The sequence below is a fragment of the Castor canadensis genome, chromosome 19 (genome assembly GCF_047511655.1).
Source record: "Castor canadensis chromosome 19, mCasCan1.hap1v2, whole genome shotgun sequence".
NCBI classification, from domain to species: Eukaryota; Metazoa; Chordata; class Mammalia; order Rodentia; family Castoridae; genus Castor; species Castor canadensis.
The window spans coordinates 5,437,982-5,460,660 of record NC_133404.1 but is presented as its reverse complement, the minus strand read 5'-3'; the positions used below and the strand labels follow the sequence as shown (position 1 = coordinate 5,460,660).

At 50.4% G+C, this 22,679-nt stretch overlaps 2 protein-coding genes across 8 annotated transcripts; one reads left to right on the top strand and one right to left on the bottom strand.

The window, feature by feature from the left end:
- The first annotated feature begins 493 nt into the window (after positions 1–493).
- On the top strand, positions 494–9,044 carry Fam219b (family with sequence similarity 219 member B). 4 transcript variants are annotated; one of them, XM_020178753.2, is made up of 5 exons: positions 494–3,701; positions 3,850–3,937; positions 4,619–4,696; positions 5,096–5,254; positions 6,717–6,852. In XM_020178753.2, the coding sequence occupies exons 1-5, from the start codon at positions 3,497–3,499 to the stop codon at positions 6,721–6,723; spliced, it is 537 nt and encodes a 178-aa protein (XP_020034342.2). In that variant the 5' UTR covers positions 494–3,496; the 3' UTR covers positions 6,724–6,852. The 4 variants fall into 4 exon arrangements, with proteins under 4 accessions (XP_020034342.2, XP_073918029.1, XP_020034344.1 ...); XM_020178755.2 differs by having other exon boundaries at positions 2,175–3,701; positions 5,096–5,144; positions 6,720–9,044; XM_020178754.2 differs by having other exon boundaries at positions 2,187–3,701; positions 5,096–5,144; positions 6,717–9,044.
- Mpi (mannose phosphate isomerase) lies at positions 4,417–18,835 on the bottom strand. Of its 4 annotated transcripts, none has more exons than XM_020178752.2 (8): positions 18,681–18,835; positions 18,087–18,214; positions 17,185–17,385; positions 16,277–16,418; positions 15,765–15,947; positions 13,597–13,770; positions 12,759–12,967; positions 4,417–6,125 (listed from the first exon to the last, which is right to left on the bottom strand). In XM_020178752.2, the coding sequence occupies exons 1-8, from the start codon at positions 18,796–18,798 to the stop codon at positions 6,120–6,122; spliced, it is 1,161 nt and encodes a 386-aa protein (XP_020034341.2). In that variant the 5' UTR covers positions 18,799–18,835; the 3' UTR covers positions 4,417–6,119. The 4 variants fall into 4 exon arrangements, with proteins under 4 accessions (XP_020034341.2, XP_020034340.2, XP_020034338.2 ...); XM_020178751.2 differs by lacking the exon at positions 4,417–6,125 and adding an exon at positions 7,900–8,193; XM_020178749.2 differs by lacking the exon at positions 4,417–6,125 and adding an exon at positions 9,581–12,468.
- Positions 18,836–22,679: the final 3,844 nt, after the last annotated feature.

Sequence of the window (22,679 nt, the reverse complement as noted above, 5' to 3'; positions counted from 1 at the left end):
GGGATGATGACTCATCGATGACTCATCTAGCTGCTTCTGCTGACAATGAGGCGTGGGGGGATAGAGGAGAGGGTACTTGTCTCAGCAATCTAAGGAACCCTGTGAAGGCCACTTCTCTTGGTCACCTACGGTATACTGAGGCCAGGCCTCAGTACAAAGCTTCCAACATTTCCTTTCAATGTTTTAATAGACAAGCCAGAAGACTGGAAGGGGGCAGATCCCTCTAGAAAGATGACAACAATAAAGTGGGTCAGTTCCCTTCTGGTCAGTGTCCTGACTGGGAATGACCTTACCAGCAAGTCCAGGCGTCCCTTTCTCGTGACTTTCCCCTCCACCCGTGGTCAGGACCGGGGAAAGTGAACTGGTTGGGTTAGACCACATGACTGACACAGTGAGAAGAGAAAGAAAAACAAATGCTAGGATCCTGCCTTTTATCTAACAGCAGGCAGCCTCTTTTATAAGGCTACCTTTTTAACAAAGGAATACATCGTCTGTAAAGTTAGAGAAGGGCGTTCAGAGAGCGTCCTGGGGTAATAACAATACCATAAGGGAAGACTAGTGTTAATATTTGCAGGGAAAATTTATGCTGAGGCCAAAAGTATAGGAAATTTTAAATGAGAAGTTTAGAGACCACAGTAACATCCATTTTGCTATTTCTGGGACTATAACCTTGAGATAACAATTAGCTTATGAGGACTGGGTCCATCAGGCCCAAGGTGTAAGGTGGGGCTGGGAACCGGGCTTGAGCAAAGGGCCATTGCTCCTTCCCATGCCCGGGATGAGTGATCCCATCCTGTGGCCTGTCGCCTCTCCCCCCTTCCCATGTACGCATGCCTGCACATGTTTATTTTTCCTCTCATTCATTTTGGGGAAGTGGTGGCAGGCTGCAGCCATCGCCATGTGTGCTTGGCAGCCTAGGATATGCTGGGTCCTCTCTATGAATTCTCTTAGCTTGGCAAGTGTTTCTGCTGTGTCCAGGAGCCGACATCCTGGTGCCTGTTTGCTTTCCTTCCTCTCCTTATGGGGGCAGAGTTAGGGTGTGAGCATGGCAGCCACAGGTTTTTTGTAAGCGGTTTGCTTCCCCGAGAGTGCTGCTAAACTAGTTGGAATAACTTAAGTCATAACATACCATGCTACAAGTTTTTCATGGGAAGCCAGGATCCCAGTAAGCCCAGGGAGGGGAAGACAGAGATAAAGGACAAGGCAGGACCAGGGAGGGAGCTCACTGAAGGACGCCCACAGCTATTTAGAATTGCTTGGGAAAGAGGAAGGAGAGGCTGAGGATTGGGGAAAAGAGCATTTCCAGGCTCAACACATGAGGGACTATTGATCATCCCTGCTATCCAGGTCGATCCTGCCCAAAGGCAGTACTGGAGCACTGGAAGCAAGAGGTGACCTCCACTCTCGGGCCACGGAAACCATGAAGGAAATGTAAGAGAGCTGATTGTCTGTTTGCCACAGACATGGCTGGAGAGGTCTGAGACTTAGCCGCCTTTGGAGCCTCAGGGCGGGTCAGGAAGTTGCATCTCCAGCCTTTGAGTGACACTGGGGAGTGCCCTGGCCAGAACACCTTTTTTGGCTTGAAGACAAACTTTCCTTTCCATCAGCTGTTTTTGGACCTCCTCTTAAGTGGGTCAGATCTTGAAAGAGAAGAGAGAGTTTAAGGAGAGGAAAAAGAATAAGCCTCGTGCACTGAAGTCGAGTTCCGCCCACATAGCATTGGCAGTGCGGTATAAATCCCCGCCTGGCCTCTGAGTTTCCTCAGATTGCCTGCCGTACAGCTGTAGTGGGCTCGGACCTTTTCCTCAGTTTCCCAAGGGAGAAATCCTCCTTAACAAGACAGAGAGAGAGCGAGAGTGAGTGGGCCTGAGAGTTCCACCGTAGCTAGACTGTGGTGGTGGGGGTCTCTCCTGGAAAACAGACTCCACTGGAGTGCCGGACACTCATGGTCACGTTCCTAGGCAGCCTTTCCCAGTTTGGCACAGCCTATACCGACCTTGGTTCAGAAGAGATTGGGTCCCTTTGTGCATCGCCAAAATGTTACATGTCCGTGTCGAGGGTCCTTGTCTTCACAGGCCAGGGAACTGGCTCATGAGGCAGCTGAATGACGAGCCAAAGCCAGTGTATAAAGTAGGATTTATTAGAGAGAAAGGAAAAGCTACAGCTAGAGAAGTGCAGTGGAGTCCGGAAGCTGGTAGCTCGCTGCTCGAGAGTGAAGGCTGGGGTTTTTATGGACGTTTTAACTCTGGGTTGGGGGGGTTTCTCATTGGCCTTGCATTTCAAGGGCTTTCTCAGGTGAGCTGGTTTGGTTTGCACCTTTCTTGGGGGAAGAGAAACAATCTTGAGAGCATTTTGCTCATCAGCCCTGTGGCAGATCTGTATCTCTCCTTCAGGCTGCAGGAATGCAGGCCTCCATCTTCTCAGGATGCAGGAACAATAATTGCCCTCCGTGGGGGATGGGATACTCACTCATCTGCCTTAGGTCTCCAGACCCAACAGGCTGAAATTGACATTTCCAAAAGCCAGAAACAGTCCAAGAGATGGAGCAGCGGTGGGATCCACTAAGGATTCCTTTGTGTTTCTGATTTTTCAAAAACTCCAGCCCTGAGTTCTCCCTTTTCTCCTATACTGCCTAATGCATAGTTTCAACCAACGTTCTGTGTGTGACCTTCGGGGCTCAGAGGCCGCACAATGTTGGCCTGCCCTGCGGGGGCCAACATATTAACGAGCCTCGTGAGATCTAGCAGCTCGGACAACCATCTGGAGCTTATTTCCAGCCAGCCACAAACAAGCACACTCTTCCCTTGGGGCCGGAGAAGTGGAGTCTTGACACCGCTCCACACAGCCTCAAGGGCGCACTTTCACTCTACTTTCCAGTGTCCTTTTTTTCTTTCTGTCACTGTAGAACAGCTAGTCTGCATTGGTTCCGTGTCATCTTTTGCAGTGCTGGACATCGAACTCAGGGCCTTGCCCATGCCAGGAAAGCGCCCTGCCCCGAGGTGTGGAAACTGAGGCCTGGAGAGGGTCAGCCTCTTCCGAGGGCTCGGGCACCACGTGGTGTTAGAAAGATCGCCCGGGTGGCGTCGGCCCGCGCAGCCCAGGCACTGCCGCTCTTCGGGGCGCCTCCGCAGATCCTCTTCAGTTCAACCCAAGCTCCTGAGTCCGCGCTCGGGAGCAATGGCTACGGCGAGATGATCCGCGAGGCGCACCCCGTAAGTGTCACTGTATTTCGACTATGGACAGAACTGACAGCCTGCACACCACCAGGCTCCAACGGACCTCCAGTCTCACAGTGTGCGGGAAAGCAGGGCGGAAACTGCCCAGCCCCGGGCAGGCCGGAACATTTGTGCTGACCCCCGTGCAGGCGAGCCGGAAAACTCCAGGAGGGCGCTCCGCCCGCGCACCGCCATCTTGCTAAAGGAGAACCCGCCCCGGCCAGCCGACCGCTCCTTGGTCGTGGGGCGTGGCTAAGCCGCCGGAGGGGCGGAGCCTAGCCATGGCGGCCGCTGAGCTTGGCGGGCGTGCGGTGCGGGCCTCCACCCCGGGACCCGGGGTCCCGGACCGCGCGGCCGGAGCTGCACGGCCGCCCTCCGGGCGGAGCGGAAGCGGAGCCCTCCGGCCGGGGGAGCGCATCCCCGCGACCGTGGAGAAGCGGGGGCCGTACATGGTGACGCGCGCGCCTTCCATTCAGGCTAAGCTGCGTGAGTGTGGCCGGATGCGGGAGGGTCTCCGGCGGCCTCGTCCCCACGAGGAAGGGGTGCAAGAACAGCCTTCTGCGGCCCCCGAAAATCCGTTGGGCGACTGGGCGGGGTGGGGAAGACCCGGCTGACCCGGCCCTTTGATTTGCAGAGAAGCACCGGGACCTGGCCAAGGCCGTGCTGCGGAGAAAAGGCATGCTGGGGGCCGCGCCGCCCCGCCCCGACCCTTCAGGGAAAAGGTCTCCGCGCGCCACCGCCTCTGTGCCTGCAGTGCCCTCCGCCCGGGAGACCGGGTGCTCACGCTTAAGACCGAGCTTAAACCATCTTTAAACACGGCCTTAAAGATGGGAGAGCCTCTTCAGGGCTCGAATAGTATCAAGAAAAGGGCTTTGGAATAAAGGCCTTGTGTCCCTCATAGGATCATTCACTGAGCATCTAAGTCAGGGAGGAACTTGGTGGCTGGTGTCCCCAGAGTGAGGACGGAGAACCTTGTGGGGACGGCCGGTGCTGTTTTTTTTGTTTTGCCTTTTTGCAGATTGCTAAACTCAGCTGGGTAGGGCCTGCCGCAGTGCCTGCTTTTACAGCTGAGGGCTGAAACTCCCAGGGTGAAGGGATTTGCCCAAGGACTTGCAGTTTTTTATTCCTCTGGTTAAATAAGGGTTGGGCGGGGGTGCTTTACCTGGTTCATGGAAAGGGGAGGCGTGACTTTTTCCAGGAGCTTTGGGGGAAGTGGAGTGGGGCAGCATATATACTCCCAGGAGCTGTAGCCAGATTCAAAGAGCCGCAGGGAGTGGTGGCTGTGTGACCAGGAAGAAGGCAAGTCTGGAGCAGTCACTGCAGTCAGTTCTTCCACAAGAGCGAGGATTCTGGCTTTCCCCATTAACTGCCTGTGCTTTCATCCATGCTTGGTCTCTCGTCAGGTCAGTGAAGTTTAACAAGGGCTATACTGCTCTTAGCCAAAGCCCGGATGAAAACCTGGTGTCCCTTGACTCGGACAGGTAAGTGCTCCCCTTGCAAATACCTCTCGGGGAGTGACTTGGAAAGCACTGCATATCGCTTGGTGCCTTTGCCTGTTTCCTGTCTCCTCCGAGGCCCTTTGCACACTCCAGGGCTGTTCTCTGAGCACTGCCCCTTCCCAGGATGGCTTGCTTAGAGGACTCATAGGTAACCTAGGGAATCATCCTGACCTACTGTGTCTGCAGTTAGCAAGAGTGTCCCTGTTTGTGCTGGAGCCAACTGAGGGAGCCATTTGCACTCACCGCAGATTCTGGGCTTTTCTATGGCGTGTGGTCTTCGCTTCACAAGTCCTTCAGATGCCCTTGCATGCTCTCCCCGGTGCCATCTGCAGCTGTACTCCATAGTCCTCCCCTGAACTGACTGTCTTCCTCTTCTCCTAGTGATGGGGAGCTGGAATCCAGATACTCCTCCGGGTATTCCTCTGCAGAGGCAAGTCCAGAGCGCCTTTCTGCGCGGGGCCAGGCTGCAGGCAGCATCACCGCCACTGCCAAATGCTTGTTTGGTGCCTGCTATGTGCACAGCATTGTACCAGACTTCTGGTCTGTTCTCCAGTCTTCCATTCTGCCCTCTTCCCTTGGCAGAGATATAGGTGTTTAGGAGGGCTGTTGAAAACCCAGAAGACTGTATCTTCAGGGCTGGAAATGACCTCAGTAGTCTGACCACAGCTTAGAAGAGGAATCCTCTTTATGTTTACTAGCCTCTGCTTGCATGGATGCCTCTTGTAATTGGGTACTCCAAGAAGCATTGAAGCATTGCTTGCTGTACTCCCCCAACACACAACTCCTTCTTTAGATACCTTTTAGAGAAGTCTTTCTTGGTCATTTGAAATGTTTCTTGCAGCCTGCACCCACTGGTCCTAGGACTGCCTTCCAGTGTCACACAGTAATTCTACTGTCCGTTTGCCTGTTCTTTATCTGAGGTCAGAGTTCAACCCTCTCCCACCCATCTTCCACCAAACTTGCTTTCTTCCAGGCCAAACTACTTCAGTTCCTTTAGTCATTCCATCTCTGGGAATTCAGACTCAGACTGAGATACTCCCGGGCTGGCCTTGTGGACATATTTTCAGAGTGATTATCCCAGACAGAGACACAAAGACATGAAGTTCTCAGGCAGGCATAGTAGCATGAACCTGTAGTCCCAGCTACTCAGGAAGCTGAGGCAGGAGGATCACTTGAGTGCAGGAGTGTAAGGCCAGCCTGGGCAGACAGTGGAACCCCCATCTCAGAAAATACAGTTTGGGCACATGCAGCTTGCTCCCTTTGATGGAGGCGAAGTCCTGGGACTATAACTGTATGCTACTAGGACCTGTTCCTTATTCTCTTTGATATCCTTTCTTAATCTTTGAGTTTCTGCAAAAGATGAGAGGCAGTTTGCATGTTGCATCCTTCTTGAATGTCTGGGAGACTAAAACTGTTAAAAGTAAGGAAAGGAAACTTAGCCAAAAACCAGAGGAAGTCTTACACTTTTCGCAGCCTCATTAATTTTGTCTGCTCAGTGGAACTGGTGAAACCAGCCTGACCATTCCACTTTGCAGGGACCCAGCTCTGCTGGCAGGGAAGGATAACAGGCCTAACAGACAGTGCAGACAAACTACCCTGTCCCTCCTTCCACTGAAACTCATATTCCTCTACCACTCTAGTCCATCCTTCTGTTGTTATTGGCCCATGTTTCCATCCTTGACAGAGGCATCTGGGTTTCCAGTGGGAAGGGTCAGGGCAGTGACTTTCAAACATAATGTAGAATTTGACATTTATATGTGATGTCTCAGGATTCTTTAGTGAGAGCAGCTCCCCTGGGATCAGTGATGTGACGTCTGGACAGTACTCTCACTCTCACTGCTGGGCGAGGCACAAGGGAAGTGGTGCTTCTGTAGTCCAGGGGTGTGGGGCTTGCCTGGGGTAGAGCATGGATAGGAAGCTCTGGTGTGGAAACAGGCCTGCCTTTTGGGCAGCAGTTACTTCTGCTTTGCATCCTGGCTTAATTCCCTCTTCTCTCTTTTAGCAGGTAAACCAGGATGTGAGCCGGCAGCTGCTACAGGATGGATATCACCTGGATGAGATTCCAGATGACGAGGACTTGGACCTCATTCCCCCTAAGCCTATGGCCTCCTCCACGTGCTCCTGCTGCTGGTGCTGCCTTGGGAACTCTTCCTGTACCCTACAGTAGACATAACCCTCTCCAAGATGGGCCCTATTCACCATAAGGCCTACAGAGCCCTGTTGGCCCTTTATAGCTCCGAGTGCAGTGGGAATTGCTGTCAACCCAGAATCACTGGAGGCACTGACCTTCTGAGCAGGTCAGTGACCTACAGGCAGCCCTCACCTGATGCTTCTCAGGCCAGAGGCCCCCACCTGGGCCATAGAATGATAGGTGGAATTCTGCAGTTCTCTCATGTTGGAGTTTGGAGAAGTGGACTGAGTAAGGGCACGAGCAGAGGACTCACACTTCTTAGGATGGCTGACAGAGGTGACTAAGAAAACCACTTGTAGACATCTTGAAGGGTATTTACCATGGTGTTCTTGGAAGGGGAAAAAGAAAGTTTTTGTGGCCTGGGCAGTGTTGCATCAGGAGGCAGAAGATAGCACTTTATTATGGCTTGCAGATGGGAATCTGAAAAACAGTATAACTAGGACCAGTTCAAGAAATTCCATATGGGCTGGGGGTGTGGCTCAAGTAAAGTGCCTGCCTGCCAAGCCCAAGACCCTGAGTTCAAAACCCCAGTGCTGCAAAAAAAAAAAAAATTTCCATATGCTCTCCTCTTCCCAACTGTAAGATGAATTAACAGGTTTGACCTGTAAGAGAGCACAGAGTGGGTCCCTTTGTCCCTCTACTGATTACATCTACCTAGTTATGTCAGGGAATATAGCAGGTTGCTTAATGATGCAATAGAATCTTGACCTGGGGCATGCTTAAACTGGCCCACCATCTGGGTGGGTTTAGTGATTCTGGCAGCCCTTCCCTAGTTAGAAAAAAACTGCTCTATCATGTACATATTTATTTATTTGTATTTCCCTGGTCTTGGCTTGTTTCTCCACCCCAGTCTTTGCAACACAGGTGCTCTACCACTTGAGCTGTACCCCAGTCACCCCCAGTGAACTAAAGGTTCTGTTGAAGATACTGGGGTTAGCCCCAGAAGCTTGCAGTTTTTGTGGTTACCAACAGAGGGAGCTGCAAAGACAGTCAGTGCCTTCCTATTTAGCTTTTTCAACTTGAGAAGTAGCAGTGGGAGAGAGTAGGTGCCCTAGTACAGCTGTGTGGCCTTGGCCTAGACAGAAGCTTCCAGACAGGACGGAGAAGAAAGAAGACAACTTTCAGTCCTCTGCCTGAGGAGATCAGAATGCTAACTGCAGAGGGCCTCCTGGCCTCTAGCAAAGGCCATCCTGTAGCCTGTTTCCTCTGCCCCACCACAGGCTTCCAGGTGTAGCTCTGCTAGAGTGCTCATCTAGCATGTGTGAGGTTCTGGGTTCAATCCCCAGCTCTGCAAAAAAAAAAAAAAAATTTTTTTTTTTTTTTGAAGGCCCAGGCTTTAATATTAGCGAACTTGAAGTGAGCACAGCTTTTCTCCACCCCAGGCCAAACATGACAGAGACAGGCATAATTCCCTCGTGATCCCCATTGGGTCATTTCTTTTGCTGCTAAGTCTCTTTCTCTAATTTACTTTTTCAAAGCCCTCTGCCGTCTTTTTTTTGGCCTCACCCAGGATCATGGTGTGGCTTGAATGGGTTGAATGAGAGTGGACCATGGTCAGGATTAGGATGTGGTCCCTACATGGGGGAAAAGCCTCCTGTGACCACCAGAGGCCAGACTCTGGCTGTACCACAAGAAGTGACTAGAAGACTAAGAAGTCATATTAAAAAGGCCTGATTTGTTAGAGAACCATTCTAGTAGTGCTTGATGGGCAACTTTCTTTGTATTTTTCTCCCTTCTGAACTAGACAGTATCTAGAAGTTGTAGCTCCAGGAGGGAGATAGGACTGACCAGAGGCACATCAGCTTGACACTGTAGAGCACTGCCTTGTGGGAAAAGTTGCAGGGACCTAGATCAGGGAATAGTGTGCAGTGAGGCAGGGTAGAAGTGGTTAATTGTTGGAATCAGGGGGCCACAGACCAAAATACCACCAATAAAGGCACCAAGGTGTCCAGAGCCAAACTGCCTTAATTCCAAGTTCAGGGTGTTTTGCAGGTGACAGTCCCCTGGGGAGATGCATCTGGGCTTCCCACACAGGTAGGAGTGGCTTCATCTGATGTATACAGTACTGAGTGCTCAGACCTCTTGGCTTGCACTTCTACATTCTACCTTTATAAAAATAAATGCTGTCATGCTGGTTGAGCTGTGTCTGTTGCAGTAGGATTTTTTTTTTTTTTTTTGCTGTAGTAGGGTTTGAATTCAGGACCTACACCTTGAGCCACTCTACCAGTCCTTTTTTGTGAAGGGTTCTTTTGAGATAGGGTCTTGTGGAACTGTTTGCCCAAGGTGGCTTTGAACTGCAATCCTCCTGATCTCTGCCTCCTGAGTAGCTAGGATTATAGGCCACCAGCACCTGGCCTGCAATAGGATTTTTAAGAAAGGTCTGATGGCTGTGCGCTGGTGGCTCACACCTATAATCCTAGTTAATCAAGAGGCAGAGATCAGGAGGATCGTGGTTTGAAGCCAGCTTGGGCACATTTAAAAAAAAAAAAAAAAGGCCTAGATATCCTGAAGTGAAGAAATACCCTAATAGCTTAACTGGGGCAATGCTTTCTGGAAACCCCTTGAAGAAAGGGTTTTCCCTTGAGCATCATTTTTTGGGCCTGTTTCACTGGAGACCATGAGTTGAATGAGCCCTTTGCAGATCATCTCTCTTTAGAATAGGCAACCCCAGATCCTTTCTTTTCTTTTTTTTTTTTTGGCGGGGGTTGATAGTATTGGGGTTTGAACTCAGTGTCCATTTGAGCCACACTTCCAGCCCTCATAATTTTTTTTCATGTTCCTGGAGAAGCTGAAGAAATTTTAGAGGCAAAGAAAATCCCCCAAACTAGCCAGGTGCTGATGACCCATGCCTGTAATCCTAGTACTAGGGGGTTAGCGATCAGGGGGATCAAGGTTCAAAGTCAGCCAAGGCAAACAGTTCAAGAGACCCTTTCTCAAAAATAACCAACACAAAAGAGGACTGGTGGAATGGCTCAGTGGTGAGTGCCTGCCTAGTAAGCTTGAAGGTCTGAGTTCAAAGCTGAGTACCACCAAAAGAATAAAAAAAAAGTGGGCTGGGGATATGGCTCAGTGGTTTAGTGTTTGCCTAGCATGCATGAGGCCCTGAGTTCAATCCCCAGTACCACAAAAAAGAAAGTTTTTTGTTTTTTTTAACTATAGTGTCTTGCTATGTATCCCAAGCTGACCTCAAACTCAACAATCCTTCTGCCTCAGCCTCCTGGGTGCTGGGATTACAGGTACCACCATGCCCAGCTCTTAAACATTTTTGAAGGTGTTCTCTTACAACTCCATTGTGCAGGGGCATCTAGTGGGAGCAGAAGCCCAGAAACACATTTGGTGGTTGGCTTGATTTCTTTGGAGACAGAATTGCATTGCACTATGTAGTTCAGGCTGGCCTGGAACTTGAGATCCTCCTGCCTCAGCCTCCCTATGTCCAGCTTCAGAAACATTGTTTTCTATGACTAAACCCTTAGCCCACAGGAAGGAGAAGCCAGTGGTCTCTGCTTAGTGTGAAGTGACAGGATTTAAGAGTGCAGGTCAGAAACCTCAGGAGCCACACAGACAGACAACAGCCTTTTGCATAGGTGTATCCCACCCCTCCTCAGTACTTCCTGCCAGTTTAGCAAAGGTAGCTGGGCTTCTCACAATAAAAACTGGATTATTCTGTCCCTAGCCCTATAATCTACAATGACTGAAATATAGTTAGAGAAGGACATGGCAATTTTCTGTGAAGAGCAATACAGCCAGAGATTTCAGCTTGGGCTGAGCGTAGCCAAAGCACATGCCTAGCATGTGAAAGGCCCTGGGTTTGATCCCAGCACCACAAAGCAAGCTTCAGCTTTGCAGGCCATGCAGTCTGGTGCAGCCACTCAACTTGACCATGGCAGCCCAAAAGCCAAATAGTATTTAAATGAATGGGCAAGGCCTGCCAGCCTTTGTTTGTTGACTCCTACTGTAGTGCCAATTGAAAAATAGGAAGCCGGATGCCAGTGCTCACACTTATGATCCTAGCTACTTAGGAAGCTGAGATCAGGAGGATCGAGGTTCACAGCCAGCCTGAGCCGGCAGTTTGTGAGACCCTACCTCAAAAACATGCAACATAAAAAAGGGCTAGTAGAGTGGCTCAAGTGGTAGGGCGCCTGCATAGCAAGTGTGAAGCTCTTGAGTTCAAACCCCAGTATCACACACACACACAAAAAGTTGTGTGTGGTGATGCACACTTGTAATCCCATTTCTGTGGAGGCTGAGGGAAGAGGATCTCAAGTTCTAGGCCAGTCAGGGCTATATCACCAGACCCTATCTTTAGAAGAAAGATGTGAGTGTGTACTGGCTCACAACCTGTAATTCCAGTTAATTGGTATGCAGAGATAAGAAGGATCAAGGTTCAAGGCCACCCAACAAAGGAGGTGGGTGTGGTAGCACATGCCTACAAAGGATGATCTTAGTTTTGAGACCAGCATAGGCAAAAAGCCAAAAAGTGAGACCCTATCTGAAGAATAACCTAAAGCAAAAAGGTGTGGCTCAAGTGATAGAGCCTTGCTTGGCAAGCTTCAGGCCTCAAATTCAAACCCCAGTATCACCTCCGCACCCCAACAAAAAAAAAGAGAAGCTGCAATCTGTGCATCAGAGGCTGAAACTGGCTTCCTCTCCCACTCCTTCCTATAAAAGGATTCTGGAATCTAGCCTGCCCACCCCCAGGAAGCTGAATAAAGCAAAAAGGACAACCTCTAGGGAGAGCTTTCATCCTACTTCAGGGACAGAAATACCAAAGGCTGAGTACTGTTTACCTCACAGCCTCAACACAAGTGATCTTTAATTGCTTTGACAGAGCAAGAGGATATAGCAACGTTAGTCCACAGGCCTCCCCCTTCCCTTTTCCCTGCAGCCAAAGAGGCAGGGAGTCCCATGGCGAAAACCCTGTTCTTGGATGTTACCTCTTGCTCTCAAGGATGCTGAGTTGGGTCACAGGTTTCACCAGAAAGTCTAATGCCATAGCTGGAGCACAATCCTAAGAGGATGCGAGCCTGGCTCAGATGTGCAAGGTCCTGGATTGTTGAGAGACTACAATCCTGAGAGGATTCGAGCCTGGCTCAGATGTGCAAGGTCCTGGATTGTTGAGAGACTATAAGTAGAGTGGCAGGCCTTAGTCCTCACATGGGCCCCTCATCCCCAAAGATGGTTCAGCCTGGGCATGCTCAGGAGTCACTACCTTCAAGGTCACTACACCAGCTCTTCGAGAGTGCACCCAAAGAATGCACAGCAGGGAGGAGGATTGGGTGGGGCCTGAGAGGTGGGGCTGGCTGGGATTAGGGTGACCAAAAAAGAGCTAGGGAGGTGGAGGTCTCTACAGCAGACAGCAGGCCCGGAATATCAGCAGGTCTTTGGGCACAGTAAGCTTTAGTGACACACGCTCATTGGCCCCAATGAAGAGCACCCCACCACGCTGCAGAGCAATGGTCGCCTGGGTGGTGGGTGTACTGGCTGTCACTGTCCCTTGCACCATCAGGAGGATGCTGGCAGAGTCCAGTGCCATGACCTTGTATTCAGTGACAGAACCAGGGACCTGGGCAGGAGAGGGAGGGAGAGGACAGTGCAGCTCAGTCTCTGTGCCCATCAGCTCCCAGGCTGAGGACAACTTTGAGGACAGTGAGTGACAGTCCTGCTACCTCCTCCCACACTGGTAAGGCTCTCATCAGCCTTACCACATCTGGTCCCGGTGCAGGGAAATGGATGGGTCCTGTGATTGCACCCTACCAAGTGAGTCTGGCAGAAAGGAGACCCAGCCTCGGGGCTATTCCTCATAGCGATTCTTGCCAGGTTTATCATGCTACACATGCCACAGCCCCCACTCACCTCCATTTTCATAACAGTGAAGTCTGGTACAGGAGGGTCATAGATGGAGAGGTAGGGGTCTTCCTGGCTCTTTGTTGGGGGGAAGAGCCTGTCTTTGCTGGGGCTGGGGGTATAGCTGAGCATTTCACACAGGGTTGGCACATCGATGAACTTGGGTGTCAGGCCAGCACGCACTGTGTTGTCCGAACACGCCATGCACTCCACACAGTCTGGGGACAAAGAGTTGTCATGTACCAAGTTGATGAAGTTTACCAAGGAGTTTGGCTCCCAGTTAGGGCTGGGCTTCCTAACGTGGTCTACATGAACCCTCTGCAGAGCGAGGTAAAAATGTGTGAATAGCATTCTCTGGAAGAACAGGGGTATGATATCAAACACCAAAAGCAGGTGATCTGTCACCCCTTAGGAAGCCCAGTACCTCCCAACTTCTTTAAGAGAACCCTGTGCATGAGGGAATAAGCTGCTAACAGTCAAAATGTGACACCCTTCTGTAGCAACATGCATATTTAACAATCTCTGGATACTCAGAACAGGCATGCAAAGGCTGGAGTAGGAGGGAGAGAACAGGAAGTAGCCCTGTCCTGTTTCAAACTGTGGTTCCTACACTCACTGATAGGGGTTAACACTGAGATCATGACTTCACAGGCTGGCAGAACATTATAAGCAGTGTCCACTTAGGCGTTCATCACCCCTACTGGCCATTTCCCTGCTGACCCAGGAGCCCTCAGAGGAAAGAGCTGGATGGTCCTCAGAGAAAACCTTCCCAATCACCTTTTGTCCAGATGGGGAGACAAGGCTCAAGGGGGATGGCAGTGGGGCTCACTGCTGAAATGGGGCTCACCTCCCTTCAGGTAGGCATGGGGCACATTTGCCTCCAGAAACATGGCCTCTCCCGGCTTCAGGGTGAGCAGGTTCAGGAAGTAGATGGCAAAACACCCGATATCACCTGGGTACTGCTGATGCAGCTGCAGCAAGAGCTCCCCGCAGATGTCCTCCATGCTGTTTCCGGCAGACACTGAGGGTCACAGAGCACCCCAAGGCCACTCAGGGATGCTCTGTGATGTTCACAGTCCCACCCTGACCAGGGAGTCCTAGGGAGGAGCTGGTTCCCAAACAAATGCACATGGTGTGCTCAGGAACGCCCTCTAGAGTGCAGCCTTCTTTGGCCCTATAGCCCACACAGATGCCCTCTCTCACGTCACCTCAACTGTCTGCATGTCCACCACCCTGGCCTCCAAAAGGGCTACTGTCCTTGTAGGGAAAGATTTCTCAACCTTGGCACTGCTGGGTTTAGGACCAGATAATTCTTTGTCACAGGGGCTGTCCTGTGCACTGTTGCACATGAAACAGCATCCTTGGCCTCTCCACAGGGTACTACTAACACCCCAATCCAGGTTGCTTTTGTGTGTGTGTGTGTGTGGTGTGGTTTGAACTCATGGCCTACACCTTGAGCTACTCCAGCCCTTTTTGTGAAGGGTTTTTTGAGGTAGGGTCTCATGAACTATTTGCCTGGGCTGGCTTCAAACCTCGATCCTCCTGATCTCTGCCTCCTGAGTAGCTAGAATTACAGGCATGAGCTCCAGGGTTTTTTGATTGTCTCAAGATAATCAAAAAAGTCTCCAGACAACTGCCAAATGTCCCCTGATTGAGAACCACTGCTCTTGGAGCTCAAAATCTAGATAGTTTTCATGAAGGGTGACAAACTCCCCATTAGCCCAGGACTTAACTTTTTTAACACTGAAAGTCCCGTGTCTTATGAAATTTCTCCGTCTCAGACAAACTAGGATGATTACCTACTCCAGACAGCGCCAGACAGAATGTGCCAAAGGTCAAACTGTATCCCAGAGACTGACGGGCTGATGAGCTCAGCCTGGGCTAGAGTGCTGAAGCAGGCTTCTTGGAAGGGGGCAGGTACGGGGCAGGGGGAACTGAGTTTCCTTGGGCGTGCAGAGAAGTGGGGAGGGTATCTGAGTAAAAGCAGAATGTGTAAGTGCCACAATGAAGAAACCTCGTCCAGATGGGGGGGTGCTTGAGTCTGCATTCAGAGACTTGCTGAATGGCTACTATGTTAAGCACAAGGACTTACCAAATTCAGACACAAGTCCCTGGCCCAGTTTTAATAAGTGTGCATGTGACGACACACTTGTGGGTGCTAAGGGGTCCACACAGAACTGGGGCTGGAGGTATGGTTCAAGCAGTAGAGCACCTGCCTAGTAAGTGCAAACCCGAGTTCAAACCGCAGTACCACCAAATACAAAAAACAAAAGCATATATAACGGATGTATGAACCTATGGGAGCTTGGAGCAGAGGGAGTAACTGGTTCTGCTATGAGAGCAAGCAAGCAGAGGAAACACTCCAGCAGGGGAAAAGTGCAGGGATTACACCAGAAGAGAGCTCTGGCGCTACCTGAAGAAAGAAAGGCTAGGACTGCCAGGCTAAGGAGCAGAGGCCTCGTCAACTGACAAGTAAGCTCGACTGAGAATGTCTGCCTTATGTGTCACTGCTTGAATTGACTCTTCAACCCACAGGTGATGTGACCACACCTGTCAGTCATTTCCTGAACGCTTCTGAGCACAAGTTGGACCCCTAGGAGGTATTTAAAGAAGAGCTAATGATTGAGAGTGCTAAGCACCGGTTCTCTAGAGAAATGGTCCTGTTCCCTTCCTGCTTGCTGGTCCCCAAATACTAGTCTATCCATGCTTCTAGCTGCAGGGTTGGGGAGAAGCTCAGAATGCCTGGGTGGAAGGCATCAGGCCTTTCAGGCTAGCCTGCCTCCAACCATCTAGAAAGAGCAACCAGTCACTCGACATAGGGCCTCACTCCACAAACACTGGGAAAAAAATGGTAGTGGAGGGGGAAAAAAAAAAAAAGGTAGTGGCCAAAAGGCCATATACATTGGACTACTTTTTGTGTTCCAGTTGGGCAAAGGGATCGAGAATCCCGTCCTCTTAGTCTTTTGGAAGCCCAGGCCAGGGCACTGGCCCCACCCAGGCTTCTGCCATGCCCACCTTGCTGGGAGATCCGCTTCACCAACAGGTTGAGCTGTTCTACCACCATCTTCTTCTCACTCCTCATCAGGTGGGAGAAGCAGCTCCGCAGAGCAGAAACCACAGCCTGGGTGTCACTGCTCATGCTCTCCCTCAGCTGTGCTGCTGCCTCATCTCCAATCAGGAGCTGGAACTCAGGCACCTCTGCAGGAAGGCCAGGCCCAGGGTCCACATCAGGAACAGTAAGGAACCCTCAAGGCCTTGAAGGAGGCTTCTCCATCCCACCCTTAACTAAAGACCAGGCAACACTAACCAAATCCTGCAATGCACACCAGCTATTCCCCACTAGCCCTCAACAACCACACCCAAGCCTGGTCACATTGGTGGAACCCACTGACTCTAACACTGCCTCATGAGGCCAAACAGCCCTTCAGTTCTGACATATGTCCTCTGTTCTCTGCCACTGTTTCTGCTCTGGCCTAGGTTCCCCACATATCCCAAATGCATGCCCTCAGCATCTGTCTCAACCTTACTCTTCAGAAAGGTCACAATCTCCTCAACTGGCCGGAAGCCACACAAGCCCTGGAAGGAGGTGAGGGCAATGGCCATCTCTGGCTTGTGGTTGTCATCAGGGTAGTGCTGTGGAGCCTGGAGGTGCAGCTTCTCTGCCAGCTCCTGTGGTGGCCAAGGGAAGAGGATGGTCAGAGTGAGCCATCACCCAGCAGGAACCCAGTCCCACCAACCCCTTCTCTCCACCCTCCCCAGTTGTCAGATGGCAGTGGCTTGCTTCTTACCTCTGTCAATGAACCCAGTCAAGGCATGATGCCGAAATTTGGGGTTCAACCAACCCAGGGCAGGGAAACAAGCCAAATCTGGAGGAGAGCTGGGGCAGACTTTAAGAGGCCTGGCCTGTGAATCAAGAAACCCAAACAACAGGCCCAGCTCTGACACTAACAAGCTGTGTGACTTCAGTATACCCCTCCCTTCTCTGGGTCTTAGTTTGCCTATTTAAAAATGAGGAGTTTGGAGAGCTAAGGGCATAGGCTGGACTTGGGGACTCATAGAGAAGACTCCATGGAAATGGAGCTGACGTGACAGCTAGGGTGCCTGCCCTGCCATGGAGTTGAACTCTCCCAGTGAGCCAGGTGGGAAAATGGCAGATACGAATAGGCTGGCTGGGTGAGGAGAAGTCAGGAACAAATTCCCAGAATGAACTTGGAGAAGTCCCATGACACAGGCTGGTCAGCTGTCCACTTAGACATAGCTTTTGCATGTATCACCAGCATTTGGCCTTGCACAGCTAAATCAGGAATTGTTAGACCTGGATTTAACTCTGGGCTGGAGCTTGGCACAGCGAGGTAAAAGCAGCAGTAAAACTCATGAGAGGGCCCTGGAGTAAGGCTTTCTCTACCTTGACTTCTGCATCCCTCTGATCCAGTACCTTGTTAGGATGTGCCTGGATGGACAGGGCTGTTTCCACTGAGAGCACTTTGAAGAGGAAGGGAAGCTTGCCATTGAAAGTGTTTTTGACCTTTGAGCCCAAGCAGTCCTGGTTTTCAGCAATCCACTGGCCTAGGGTCTTCTGTGAGATGTGATTATCAAGGATCTTAGCATCACCCCGGGGATGAGTCCCCATCCACAGCTAGAAAGACAGGAAAACTTGAAAGAGGAAAAGGAAAAATCTGGCACCACCAATTGGGCCTGCCCCAAGCTATGCTATGGTTCCCTCAGGGCAGCTAGGTCCTGGGACAGGCTCCTAGGCCTGGATACAAATATACCATCACACAAAGGCAGCAGAACCCAGATCATCAGGAATCAGGAGACCCAGGCCCTGACTCTCATCAGCTGTGGTTAGAGCCTTGGGTTAGTTATGTCCCTTCTTATGTGTCAGTTTTCCTGTCTGTCCAATAAGAATGACACCTGCACTGTCAAGGTCACTGAAAAGCCATGACTCCCAAATTGCTCTGTGAGGAGTTGACATTTATTTATTCCATCTCAAAAGAGAGGATAAAGCTTTCTTATGCATTGCCTTTTTCTCTCCTAAATAGGCAGAATGAATAATTATTGTAGGTTAATAAAAATGCAAAACTAATCAAGGTAACAAATTTATTGTCAAAGAGGGCTGAATTAAAATTCAGTAGTGCTCAGAGTTGCTGGGGGAAAGGAGGGTACTGGAAAAGAAGAGAGAAAACCTCTCTTCTTTTAGTGCCACCGCCTGGTCGGTTGACCTGCACCCATCTGAAGAGCCTTCTCCTGCTCACGCTCTTCCCAGAAGAGCCACATGGCTTGCTTCAGATCCTTTCATCTCACCTGCGGCTACCTGCGGGTAAGCCCGCGTCTCACCTCTGCATAGGGCTTGTCCTCTGAGATCTGGGCCAGTGGGTCACTACTGGCCAGCAGGCACGCCACTTCGCTGTTGGAGCCCATCTTCCCCCAGGCATACTGCTGCACCACACAGGAAAGTGGAAACACTGGGGACACAAGCAGAGGGTCAGCTTCCACTCAACTCCTCAGACCCGGCCCTAGTGTTGGGGGGTCGGGGGGCAGGCACGAGCGAGTCAAACAAGGGTCTGTAGATTCTCGGGTGGGACCCCTCTCTTCTGCAAGCCTCGTTGTTGCCATCTTTAGGCTGGGCAGATGAAGCTCTTATCTGCCCGGGGCGGGAGGGGGGGGCGGTGCGAGGGCGGAGGGAGCAGGAGATACCCGCCCCACTGCAGGGGATCTAAAAGCGACCTGATCGCTGCCGGGGAGGGAGGGGCCCCTGTCCCTCCCCCCCCTTCAGGGCTGCAATCCCCATCGCAGGTCCTCTCCCCTGTCCGGCGCCCATTCAACTTTCCACGAAGCCCAAGGGGTGGACTCGACCCAGTAGGTCACGTCGGGATTAGTCTCCAGGACACGACCATCTTTAGGCTCAAGGACACCGGGTCAACGACTCACCTCGCTGACTAGCCATCCTGGCCGCACAGAACCTGGTTTCGGGCACGTATGCCCTTCCCGGCAACACCCGCGACCCTGCGCGCAGAGCCTCACGGGAAGTGTAGTTCCTGGCGCCCATACGGCTCCGCCCCTTCGGGCCCTCGCTGGAGCCCTAGCTCACCTCCACGGGTCGGGCACCTTCAGCAGAACCCCCACTTCAGTCCCAATCCGGGCCCCAGCATTCCTCCCATCCTTCTCCCTTCCCAGACCTATATTTATTGAGCACCTGCTGAGTGCCATGCACTGTTCTCAGGGGTGGAGGATGCATAGGAGAACAAGATTCACTCCCCCTCCCCCCCCCATACCCGTTGCCTTTGCAGAGCTTCTGTTCTGGAGAAGGGAAGAGAAATGAGTGTAAGATCAAACCATACAGCACGGCAAAAGGCAATAAAGAGCTGGGCGTGCTGGTGCGTGACTGTGATCTCAGCTACTGGAGAGGCTGAGGCAGGAGGATCACAAGTTAGGGGCCAGCCTGAGCCACTTGGTAAAAGACTGCCTTAAAAAAAAATAAAGCCAGGCGCCAGTGGCTCACGCCTCTAATCCTAGCTACTTGGGAGGCAGAGATCAGGAGGTCAAAGCCAGCCCCGGCAAATAATTCGCAAGCCCCTATCTCAAATAAACCAACCATAAAACGGCCGGTGGAGTGGTTCAAGGTGTAGGCCCTGAGTACAAACCCCAAGTAAATAAGAAAAAAGAAAGACAATAAAGATGACATATTAAGTGAGAGAGCAGCTGAGGCTGGAAGGCAGCATGCTAGGTGCACATTCCATACTGAGTATATCCTTAGCCCCAGAATTTAAGAGATATTGAAGGCCCAGGAGAGAAGAGTGTTATAGGCAGATGACACAGCCAGTCAACTAGCCCTAGGGCTGGAACCTGGGCTTGTGTTTGTCCTGTTCAGGAGTAAATAACAAAGAGGCTAGTGTGGCAGGAGCAGAGGGAGCTGGCCAGGGGGCAATGAGGAGGTCCCAGAGGAAAGATGGTGGGCAGGGCTTTGTAGGTTGTGGTGAGGACTTTGGGTTTTCTGCTTGTTGCCGGATTCAGATCACTGAGTCCAGGGCCAGAAAGTCCTTGTGGTTAGAGGCCTGAGTAACGATGATGATGGCAAAATTTCACACACATACCTTCTGTGAGCTTTGGTTTCTTCCTCTGTAGAATGGGGATAGCAATGTCGGCCTACCAGGCTTGTTGGAGGGTGTGATAGGGTGATGTGGGACCTGTAAGACCAGCAGTGATCTCTGCTTCTCTGATCCTCTCTGTCCTAGGTGTCAGGAACCCAACCTCTCTTCCAGTCCAAGCTATTTACAAGCTGTACTCACAAAAATCAGGGAGTTACCGCATGGCGAAGGCTGGGCCTCAGCTGTGGGGTAATCTTGCCATGTCCTATGGAGAAAGACTCTGACATCCCAACCTTCTTAGCAGCTTAAGAGGAGAGCAGTCAGCTGGGGGACCCAAAAGCACAGCTGTCAAAACTCGAGGGAACTGGAGAGAGCGGTTACACACAGCTGTGATTCCCACAGCTAGGAAGGATGAGGCCCTGAGTTCAAGTCCCAGTACTGACAAATTAAGACAAAAATCACTGATTTAGCTAGGTATGGTGACCTTATTCAGGAGGTTGAGGCAGGAGGGTCTTGAGTTTGAAGCTAGTCTACACAACTTAGTGAGACCCTGTCTCAGAATAAAATTTTTTAAAAAGGGCTGGCAGTATAGTTCAGTGTCAGAGCATTTACCCAGCATGCATGAGGTCTTGGGTTCAATCCCCAGTACCTCAAAAAAAGAAAGTCACTTATTTTTTTTTCTTTTGGTGGTACTAGGGTTTGAACTCAGGACTTCATGCTTACTAGGCACACACTCTACCAAAAAATCACTAATTTGGAGGTCACAAAACTAAGCAATATATTATTAGTCTGCCTCTGGCTTTGCTATTGATGACGCCTCTGACTGAAGCCCTTAATGGTTAAAACTGCTCTCTCATGGAAGTTGCTTTCTATCTTCCCCTGTCCTTTATCTATTTTTTTTTTTTGACAGTAGTGGGGTTTGAACTCAGGGTCCTAAACTTGCTATACAAGCTCTCTACCACTTGAGCCACACCCTAGCCCACCCCCATTCTGTATCTTATATATTTATTTTATTTTAGAATTAGCATACATTAATACTACAAGGGGATTTCACTGTGATATGCATACAGTGTACCTTGAACAAGTTCAGCCCCTTGATTGTATTTCTATTCCCCTTCTCTCTCATCCCCCTTTCAAACAGCATTTGGGAATGTCATTGTGCTGTCTTCGTATGGACATATGCAGTGCACGTCCATCCTCTTCACTCCTCAGTATCCTTTCCTTTTTCCTCCCCAGCCTCCCCACGCTGATCCTCCAAACAGTCTCCCATACATAATCACGTCTTTTTATCACCACCACAATCAGTTTAGGTCTAGGTTCCAGTAATAAGCAAGAACATGAGATATTTGACTTTGAGCATGCCCATACTATATTTTAAACTATGAGGTTTAAGGTCTCTAGGAAAAGGAACTTAACAGACATGTCATAAAACTTACTAATCGGTAATGTGTAAGTCTAATCAGAATGGTCACTATGAATCTCAACCCCCTGTATAATGAATATATCCTAGTAAAAAAAACTTAAGGAAAAACAACTTACTTATCAGTAACTTTTCTCTAGATTTTTTTTTTTTTTTTTGCAGTACTGGAGTTTGAACTTAGGACCTACACCTTGAGCCACTCAACCAGCCGTTTTTTTGTGATTTTTTTTTCCAGACAGGGTCTCACAAACTATTTGCCCAGGCTGGCTTCAAACCATGATCCTCCTGATCTCTGCCTCCTGAGTAGCTAGGATTACAGGCGTGAGCCACCAGCATCCAGCTATCCTTTGCATTCTTTATAATAAACTGATAAAACATGTGTTTCCCTGACTTCTATAAGCCACTCTAGCAAATTTATGGAACCTCGGAGAAAGTTGGGAAACTGATTATAGCCCAGTCAGAAGCACAGGTACAACAACCTGGGGCCTGTGATTGACACCTGAAGTAATGGGCAGTCTTATGGGACCAACCTATAGGACTGACCTGGGACAGTCTATCCCTAGGAAGATAGTGTCAGAGTTGAATTACAGGATGCCCAGTTTGGTGTCTGCTGGAGAGGTGCTTGGGGTGTAGGGAAAACTCTCTCACATATCTGGTATTCCAAGTTGTGACTGGAATTCAGTCACTTGGTATTCCAAGTGACTGGGAGAGTAGAAGAAAAAAAGAGGCTGTTTTTCTTCAAGTCTTTAGACAACCCTATAGGAGAGGTACTGTCACTAGCCTTACTTTTTGTGTTTATGTGCATAGAAGTAGTTTTTTTGGGGGGAGGGAGAGGCTGGGGTTTTAACTAAGGGCTTTGTGCTTGCAAAGCAGCCACTCTACCACTTGAACCACACCTCCAGTCCATTTTGCTTTGGTTATTTTGGAGATGGGGTCTGGTCTCCTGAACTATTTCCCTGGGCTGGCCTCAAACTGAGATCCTCCTGATCTCAGTCTCCCAATTAGTTAGGATTACAGGTGGGAGCCACCAGCACCCAACTACTAGTCCCATTTTATTATTTCTTCTTGTGGTGCTGGGACTTGAACCCAGAGCCTTGCACATGCTAGGCGAATGCTCTGTCACAGAGCTACAGCTCCAGATGAAAAATGGGACTCTATAAGGCAGAGAAATGGGTTCAAGGTATAGAGCTCCATGCCACAATACCCATTCCTGCTGAATGAATGAATGAGCAAATCAATGGTGGCTCTCACAGGGCAGTTGATGGACCCTAGGGAGTGTCAGAGACAGGTGGGAGGGCAGCCTCCACTCTGGCTATGATCAAGTTCTGTTCCTTCTTCATCCACCCAGCATCTTGCTAGCTGTAACACACGAGGAGGAGGTAGGACCCCTATGATGTAAATATATCCTTCTCTTAGGGTGTA

Coding starts and splice junctions, on each gene's coding strand:
- Fam219b (XM_020178754.2), top strand. CDS start 3,497: ATGGCGGCCGCTGAGCTTGGCGGGCGTGCGGTGCGGGCCTCCACCCCG. Junction 3,702..3,849: donor TTCCATTCAGGCTAAGCTGC/GTGAGTGTGGCC, acceptor TTTGATTTGCAG/AGAAGCACCGGGACCTGGCC. Junction 3,938..4,618: donor CCCGACCCTTCAGGGAAAAG/GTCTCCGCGCGC, acceptor GTCTCTCGTCAG/GTCAGTGAAGTTTAACAAGG.
- Mpi (XM_020178749.2), bottom strand. CDS start 18,798: ATGGGCGCCAGGAACTACACTTCCCGTGAGGCTCTGCGCGCAGGGTCG. Junction 18,215..18,680: donor CAGGATGGCTAGTCAGCGAG/GTGAGTCGTTGA, acceptor TTGTGTCCCCAG/TGTTTCCACTTTCCTGTGTG. Junction 12,968..13,596: donor CCATGCCTACCTGAAGGGAG/GTGAGCCCCATT, acceptor CTTTGTCCCCAG/ACTGTGTGGAGTGCATGGCG.